The sequence below is a fragment of the Cynoglossus semilaevis genome, chromosome 13 (assembly GCF_000523025.1).
Source record: "Cynoglossus semilaevis isolate Cse_v1.0 chromosome 13, Cse_v1.0, whole genome shotgun sequence".
In the NCBI taxonomy this organism is placed as follows: Eukaryota; Metazoa; Chordata; class Actinopteri; order Pleuronectiformes; family Cynoglossidae; genus Cynoglossus; species Cynoglossus semilaevis.
The window spans coordinates 5,306,884-5,315,544 of record NC_024319.1 but is presented as its reverse complement, the minus strand read 5'-3'; the positions used below and the strand labels follow the sequence as shown (position 1 = coordinate 5,315,544).

Below are 8,661 nucleotides of genomic sequence, written 5' to 3'. Positions count from 1 at the left end.
GACAAGTGACTGTGTCCACCGTGAGTATCTCTGTGAGTCTTTGAAGAAGATGTTCAGGTGTTTCTCCAGGCTTCAGTGGGAGGAATTGTTCATACATTACAGTATTACTGGAGTCAGGAACAATTATGATTCATGATCAAACTCATGAAACCGGTCAATGATGTGTCACATCAACTGTAACGACTGAAAAAAAACAAACAAACAAAACAACACCAGTAAATCAGGGACTTTTTTTTTTTTTTTACAGTGACAAAAAAAAAAACTCATTCTCTCACAGAACTCACAGTCTGGTCGACGTCTGACAGTGACAAAAAAAAACTCATTCTCTTACAGAACTCACAGTCTGGTCGACGTCTGAATGTTTTCTGTGCATTTTTTTATTCTGTAAACACAACTAAAAACGAGCGACAGAATCAGTCTTTTTCACCACAGACAAATCTTCAAGCAAACAAGCGTCGTGCGTGTTACTGTTACGAGGCTGGGAATCACCGCGTTCCCTCAGAGTACGAGTCACGTCTTCCTTCCTGTAGCTCCTGGTTTGCATGTATCTGGGTAGGTTTAGAGTGAGGGGTGCAGGAAGTCTATATATAATGTTGTGGTGAACTCAGTCAGCCCACCCTTCACCACTTCTTTAACCTTAAATCTCTGCTCCTTCTGTGGTTGTGCTACCAGACTGGTTCCAAAACACAAGAGCAGTTCTAAAAAAGCGACACGGTGTGTGACGAAAGCTTGGTTAGAGAGGGCCGTGAATTTAGAAATAGAAAATAAATGTAAATGTTAGGTTTCTGCCTCAGGAAATCGCTGACAGTTTCCTAGAGATGAAAGAACGAGCAACCAAAATGTACTTATTGAAATTACTCCTATATTATATTAGTAAACATGCTGAGTATTTTTCTTGTACTGTCAAGATTTAATTATTTATTTATATTTAATGAAATATAATTTTACAAAAATTATCCTGAACTTGAAGTGTGTGTTTTTTATTTTCAAAATTCATCAAGCGGGCCAGATTGAACACCCTAGCGGGACGGTTCTGGCCCGCGGGCCGTATGTTTGACACCCCTGGTCTGTACTTCTATGATACATACATTACACCACACTGATTTTGTGATGTTGTTTTTAAAGCTTACCTCTGAATAAATTACGATGAAGTTCCCAGATTTTTCAAAACTAAACATATAAAACGTTATTTAATATATATATATACTACAAAATTAGATTTTTTTTTTTACACGTTGCACAGCAGACTGTAAGACTGTTTTATTTAAGGCTGTGTAAAAATCTAATTTTAAGATATATTGAAGTTTTGTTGGAGGCTTAAACTCACTGTATGAGTTACACATGTTATATAACGGTTATATTTACATAATGTTGCTTGTGCTTTTCAATAAACAATGATTTATTTTTAAGATTTTTTTCGGTGTTTCCTTTAAAGCATTGTAGCCAAGACTGCGCTGCTTTGAGTCAAGTCAAAATCAGCGGTTACAATTCCGTTAACTTTTAAACTAACATTTAAAATCATAATATTTAAATCTTCCTCTTTATGTCCACTCTACCTAAAATGTCATTTTTTCATTAACAGAACCCCTTCTTTTTGTTCCGAGTTAGAGCAACGACTGACGACTCTATTGTGAGTCTTCTTCCCCATGGTACGGTACTGATTATCAGCGCGGCATTGCCATCTAGTGGACATAGTAATGTTAACAAGTGCACGAACAGCACTGAAAAATACAGGCGGAAGTCAAAACATTTTCCAGAGAAATTGAAAAAAGAAAACTTTTTAAATGTTAGAAATAACGAAGCTATTTCTGTTTTTGACCATTTGTAATTTTCGTTTTTTTAAATAAACCTGAAGACAAAAAATATATCGCTATTATTATGAAGTTTTCATTTGAGTTTAGTCGAACAGTCGAACTGCTCTGAGATCTAAGTGGATAAGACACAACAGTAACTCGTCAAAACTGTAGAAGAAACATCTGAACATCTGGACGTAATGTTACCAAATAGTATATGTGATTTCATGCAATCACATCTAACTGTGTTCTTGCCCGAGTTATGTTATAGACGCCCCCTGCAGGACAGTGTTGAGGCCACGTTTCATATTTTTTAACTATGTTCTTAGCAGCTCTCTTAAAAATAAAATAAATAGGAATTAGTTGGTATTTACTAGTAAATAGTTTTGAAAAAAAAATGGAAATGTACGATCATAAATATAAACAAAGAATATTATAATAACAATCTTGTCTCAGGTGATTGAAAAATATCTCATTTACCTAGTGACCAAACTGTGGTGTTTTGTCAGACGCAGCAGTGACTGTTCTAGTTTGGTGCACATTATTTTTTCCTCTCTCATTGCAGCCCCCAAAAAAACTCAGAGGAAGGAGCAGAGGAAAGGAATCAGGAGTGTGTGATGGGGAGCAGGAGTTTTTGGACAGGGAGCAGGTGAATCATTAACTGTAATCCACTCTCATTTATATGCATTCATTTTGCTCCTGTCAAGCGCAGCAGAGACTCAGACTCTCCCCCCGTACTCACACGCTTAACCTTGGCTGACGCCGGGATTCGTCCTCAGCAGAGACGTCCAGGATTAATGAGGATCCAGGAGACGGAGGAGACACTTCCACTCAGAAGACAGCAGCCCGGTGTCGTCTCCTGTTCTACTGCTCAGTTACAGGAGAGTATACAGTACACATCTACGGGACAGATATTGTTAGGACGTCATTGGTTCTTGGGCAGCATCCGGTCATCACTGTGAAAGTGAACTACAGTAGGACTTCAAGATACGATTTATGTTCCGTCCCACAACAGCACTCGTATCTCAATTGTGTTTTCTCCATTAAAAAAAACTAAAGACCAATTAATTCGTTCCAGCCCCAGAAATATACTATTAATTAATTAATTTAATTAACCCCATCTAAACATCAGAAATATAGATATAAAGAAACATATTGATAATATAAAATAACAGTAATTAAAATAACATTGTTATGATGTTGTAAAAATTGGTCAAATAACCCAGCGAGGGACAGCGCCACCTAGTGTTGAGTGGATAAAAGGAGCTCGGTCGAGCACTCATACCTCGATGTTCGTATCTTGAAGCCCCACTGTACTTGTCATTGTGACACAGCACACAACCAACCTGTGACATCTGTGTTTTAACCCATCACCACAGCCAGCAGGGGGCAGCTTAATCACCTGGGGAGCAGTGTGTTAGAGCATCTCAGTGGTAACTTGGCAGCTGCTAGACTCGAACCTGAAACCTTCTGGACTGCTTCCTTAACCAAAGTTTACAATGATGTTTATTTTAGCATTTGAAGTTTTTTTTTTTAGGTATAATCTACTTAAAAATCAAGTCAAGTCAGTAATGATCAACTGGTGGCCCGTGGGCCGAATGCCACCCACTCATCTGTCCCAGTGGAGCCCAGTGCACCATCCAATCCAGCCCACGACCAGATTCCAAAATCGTGAGAATAACAATGAGTGATCCTCACCATCACGACTCCACTGTGTGAGTGTCCGACCCCCGACGAGTCTGTCAAGAAAAATTCTGGCCCCCTGCTGGACGTAAAAGGAATGGAATAATTAGGTTTCACTCCCAGTCAGTGACATGATATCTAAATCCACTTTATTACTTCATCCAGATGAACAGACGTATGTTGTCAACATCTCCACCTGGGTCGGAACATAATCACCGTCACCGCAGTCGTAATCATCCTCCTCTGTGTTTGTTTGTTTTTCTCGTTAAAAGCTAAAGCTGTGATAAATAAAAAATAAAACATTTGGTCCTTAAATATGTTCTAGGCAACATGGTATCAGGGATTAAGACAGAAATCGTGTTTTTACCCACACAAAACATCAAACAGCGCTGAAAAAAGCTGGCAGAGAGCAACAGAAGGAGGGACTGCTGACGCAGCACGGGGCCTTGACGGCGGCGGAAGGCAGAGTGTCGCTGAGGGCCACTGGTGACAAGAGTGCAAGCGCCAAGAAACAGTTAGCGGCCGAAGCTGTGAAATCGGATGAAAGGCAGCCTGACGGACGAGTGATGAAAGACGGAGACGTCGATGAGCGAGGGAGGTTCACAGCAGACACAGACAGAGAGAGAGAGAGAGGCAGGTATTTACAGGACGGCGAGACGAGGCGCGGCGCGGCGAGACGAAACCAAGTGGAACACAGGGCACGGCAGAGCAGAACAACACAATAATATACAGAAGTCATCGGAGCGCACATGTAAGGTTAAGAGTTCTGTCTGGTTTCAAAACTAAACACCACACACCTGGTACAACAAAACTACCATGTGACCTAACTGATCTAAAACCATGTGTCTTTACACCGATGGGTTTTTTTTTTTTAACGCTATAATATTCACTAATCTGATAAGAAAATATTACACTTTGGTGAGTGATGGGATGAGGGGGGGGGGGTTTGTTCTATTGCCCGCAGTTTGAGAACACAATTCACGTTCTTCTTCACAGCACAAAGGGTGGTATTTTCTAACAGGTACTGTAGTACTGTAGTATTAGTATTTACGTCGACTCCTGGTACACACGTCACGTGTATTGCTGTTTTCAGTGTTTTTATATACAATAGAGGCTTAGCTATTGCTTTCTTTTCGTATTACAGCGCGACAGATGCACGATAGCGCCCCCATCTGGTCCAACAGACTCACACGCACACACACATATGCACACACACACAGGATGGGGCCTAAAAGGCGGTCTTCCTAGTCTTGGCTTGTCACATGAACACTAGACATTCTACGACGACCTCATCCTAGAGCAGGAGTGGGCAAACTGTACGGCCCGCGGGCCACGATGGGGCCTAAAATTTGACTGGGGGGGGCTGAGGGAGTCAGGTCAGGAGCAGATAGATGGAGCGTTAATATGAACTGAAACAAATGACATGTAAAAGTCAGTAAAGGTTAAATGTGCTCAGCCTCGTCTATGCCATCTATTGGTGAAATGCAGGCATTGCAGGGGAACAGCAAAAACATAATGAAAATAGAAATTAAAACATAAATTGGAAAGTTTTGGTGTCCCGGATTAAAAAGCCAAACGGGTCGTAGTTTGCCCATGCCTGTTCCAGAGTGAATGCACCAGTCCACGTGGGACCACCAGGGTCTCTGTGATTGGACGGACCACCCTGTGTAAAACCTCCTTTTTCACATGTTGGCAGGCAGTTTGTGCCTCAGTCCTTCTGAGTCTTTTCTGGTCAGTTCTAACTGAGAGTCCTGTTTCCCCCCTTTGGGGGAGGTGGGATTGGCAGGTGTAGCTGTGGGTGTAGCAGAAGACGCCTGGGGGGCCTGAGTGGGGGCAGAAGCTGCGCTGAGTTCAGGGGCAGCGGCAGCTGTAGTCGTTGGCATTTTCCTCGGGGTATGAGAAGAAGTAGGTGTGACGTTAGGGGGGGAGGTGATTGAGGAGGTGGTGCAGTGAGGAGTCGTGCTGGAAGATGATGATGATGATGAAGGGGAGGGGGGGGGTGGAGATGGTTTGGTGGAGCGACTAGACTCTGAGGGGGGGTTTGGTGGGAGGACAGGGAAAGGTTGTTTCACAGGATGAACTGAAAACTTCATTTTACCAGGAGAGCTAATGCTAACGGCCGCCGGGGCGGGGGCTGACGATTGGGTTGAAGTGAGGGGCGTGGCCTGTTTTGGGAACTGGCCGGAGGTGGGGGCTCTAACCGGGGGCTGTAGACAGGTCGTTGGACTCTGGGACTTACTGAGAGGGGGAGCTGATGAGGCAGTAACTGAAGAGGGAGGCAGGGTGGGGTTGAGGGTCTGCGTGGAGGCCACATACGTGGTAGTTTGAGAGGGCAGCTGAGAGGTGGTGGAGGTCCGGCTGCGTGGTGGCTGTGTAGGAGTTGGGGTCGGGGAAGGGGTTGGTGTTGGGACAGGGCTGAAACCAGACAATGGAGAGGCTGATGGAGGTGTGATGGAGGCCTTAGGTCGGGGGCTGGAGGGATGTGGAGGGGAGGAGGCGACCAGAGAAGATGGAGGAGAGGAGGTAAAAGAGGACTTTGACGCAAAAGGGGGTGGTAGTGGTACGGGGGTGGAAACAGAGGAAGGAGGGGGCGTGGAAGAGGGGGAAGGAGAGGAAGAGCGCGGTGAGGGTGTAGCCACTGGTTTTGGACGAGGGGTGGAGCAGAGAGACAGAGGGCTGGTGGCCGCCAGAGGTGGGGTGGAGCAGAGAGGGGGAGAGGACGACTGAGAGGGGGTCATGGTGACCGGTTTGGGACGAGGGGTTTGGGGGAGGTGGGGAGTAGGAGATGAGGGGGTGCGTGCGGGTGAAGGGGTAGCAGAGGAGAGCGGGGTTTGTTTAGTAGGTGAAGACGTTGGGGGCAAATGGGCAGCGGTGGCCGTGGGTAAAAGGGCAGGATGAGGGGCTGTGTTTGTAGGCTGTGACACAGTGGGCTGGTAGAGGTGGGCTGCAGCCTGCACCTTTGTGTTGATTGGTTGATTGGTAACCAGTTGTACTGGTGGGTTTGAGGTCAGCAGACCGGCGCTGCCCCCCCTGGCTAACTGACCCGCAAGGAAAGGAGCTGCCAACAAGTTACCACCAGAGGCCTTTCGATGGAGCGGTGGGTGAGGCTGCACGGCAGCCCACGAACGGTGCGGCAGAGTGGGCTGTGAGGCAGACAGTAACCTGGCCTCCTGGGTGAGTCTGCCCAGGGCTGGGAGACCCTGAGAGCTGGCTCCCCCGTGACGTAAAAGAGCCTCTTTTGCCCCCTGCTGCCCCGAAGCGGAACTGTTGCCTTCTGCTGCAGAGCTAACGCCGGCTGCTGGGTTGGCGGCCGGCACTTTGTGCAGCGGGTGAGTCAGTTGTCCTCCCCCTATTGGAGCTCCAAGTGAAGCGGTCAACAAGGAAGGGTGGTCTGGCTGGAGACGCAGGCTGTAATGGTGATTCCGACCTTGTTGAACCGACGTCGGGACAGAGGAGGCGGGAGTTGGTGGTGTTTTAGCGACTGGCGTGGACGCTATTCCGCCAGCAGGGGGCATGGTTGACGGAGAGGCAGGAAATCCTCCTCTGGGGGACAAACCTCCCATTCCTCCCAATGTCATCATCCCAATGAGGGAGCTCACGGAGGGACGGAGCGGCTGCAACACGGGAGGGCGTGGGGGAGACAGAGGGAAGGAGGAAGATGGAGAGGGGGAAACAAGAGGGGAGGGCAGGAAGAACGTCCCCCCGAGTGCATGCTGCTGCAACTGCTGAAGCTGCTGCTGCTGCTGCTGGTGCATGAGGGCGATGGCCACGTTACTGGTGGCTGCGGCCGTCTGCAGAGGGGCGTGGACCAGTGGGGCCCAGATGACGGGGCGTGGCCGGGGGGACACCGTGCCGCTGCCCCCCATGACTCCACTTCTTCCTGCTGCTGCTGCAGCGATGGCTTCCTGCATGGCCGGCATGCTGTCGTGTTTGACAATCTGCTGGACCAACATGCTGTCACAGGAACCCAGACTGCCTGCTGCAAGACCTCCTCCTGGACCGCCTCCTCCCCGACCTCCACCACGGCCCATGCTGCCCCCCAGTGAGCCACCCTGGGAGGACTTCCGCAGTAGCATGGAGTTCTTTCTGCCTGTTGGGGGAGGAGGGGGACATTAACCAAGGACAGGGTTAAAACTGAACAGATGAAAAACAGAATTTCTTTTTAGTGAAAACAAAACAGAACAATTTCCAGAGCTGAAGGTTTTAAGGATTATTTTCTTTTTTATAATCTATTCTTTGCGGAGAACACACTCGTCCATTATTATTTCAGCTTTTATTCCTTTCCTCCTTGTTCAAGGATAAACTTTGACACTCCAGTTGAAGACTGAATACTTTACCTGGAAACTTTAGAAACGTTTCTCGTTCCTTTAAGGTCAGTGCAGTATTTAAAAGCCAGTCGCTGCAGAGATAAAATGGAAGAAAATAACTTGTGCTGCTGTTTACCAATACGGTCCAGCCGGTCAACGGCCACAGTCTCGAAGGCACGTCGCATCATGGGATGTTCCTCCAGGACTTCATTAAAGCTGTCAACGCTCAGAGAGTACAGGCGACAGTAGGTATCGGCACGGACGCTGGCCGTCCTGCGTCCACGAGTCAACAGACAGATCTCTAAAAACAAAGACGAGAGAGACACAGTGTTTGGATTGAGAGGTCTGTCATCAATGTTGTCAACAGACGGTCGGTTCGTCCTCACCTCCAAAGTACGACCCGTCGCTCAGCTTGGTCTCCTTGTTGCCCCGTGTCAGCACGCTGACTCTGCCGTGTTGAATGAAGTACATTTTCCGTCCCACCGTGCCCTCGCGGATGATGAAGTCGGCCGGTTGAAACACCTCGAAGCGCAGTTTGGTCAACACGGCCGTCACAAAGTTGGGGTCAGCGTTGGCAAACAGTGGCATGTTAGCCACCAGGCTACGGCAGTTAAAGCTAACGATTTCCTGAAAGGAGAGGGGAGGGGAGAGAGAGAGACAGAGCACGTCTGAGACCACAATAATATGGCTGTGTTTAGGTCTGTGGTGTCTTGGTCTGTTGTATTTGGGTCTATCATGTTTGGGTCTGTGGTGTTGGGGTCTGTGGTGTTGGGGTCTGTTACCTCCTTGAGCGGCTCACTGAGTTCTCCGAGGATGTTCTCCTCGTCAAACATCTTGCCCTGGAAGCGGTGTTCGTAGTACTCATGGATCTTTTGTCG

The 8,661-nt window shown here is 47.4% G+C and overlaps 1 protein-coding gene across 1 annotated transcript in view; it reads right to left on the bottom strand.

The window, feature by feature from the left end:
- Nucleotides 1–5,014: 5,014 nt before the first annotated feature.
- Nucleotides 5,015–8,661, bottom strand: part of LOC103388275 (potassium/sodium hyperpolarization-activated cyclic nucleotide-gated channel 1) — a 16,708-nt gene continuing 13,061 nt past the window's right edge. Inside the window, exons 6-9 of the mRNA XM_025061599.1 lie at nt 8,566–8,661; nt 8,170–8,410; nt 7,920–8,084; nt 5,015–7,566 (exon numbers count right to left, since the gene is read on the bottom strand). The exon at nt 8,566–8,661 is cut by the window's right edge and continues 1 nt beyond it. Coding sequence (XP_024917367.1) covers nt 5,159–7,566; nt 7,920–8,084; nt 8,170–8,410; nt 8,566–8,661 — 2,910 coding nt within the window. The 3' untranslated portion in view covers nt 5,015–5,158. The remainder of the gene's footprint in view (nt 7,567–7,919; nt 8,085–8,169; nt 8,411–8,565) is intronic.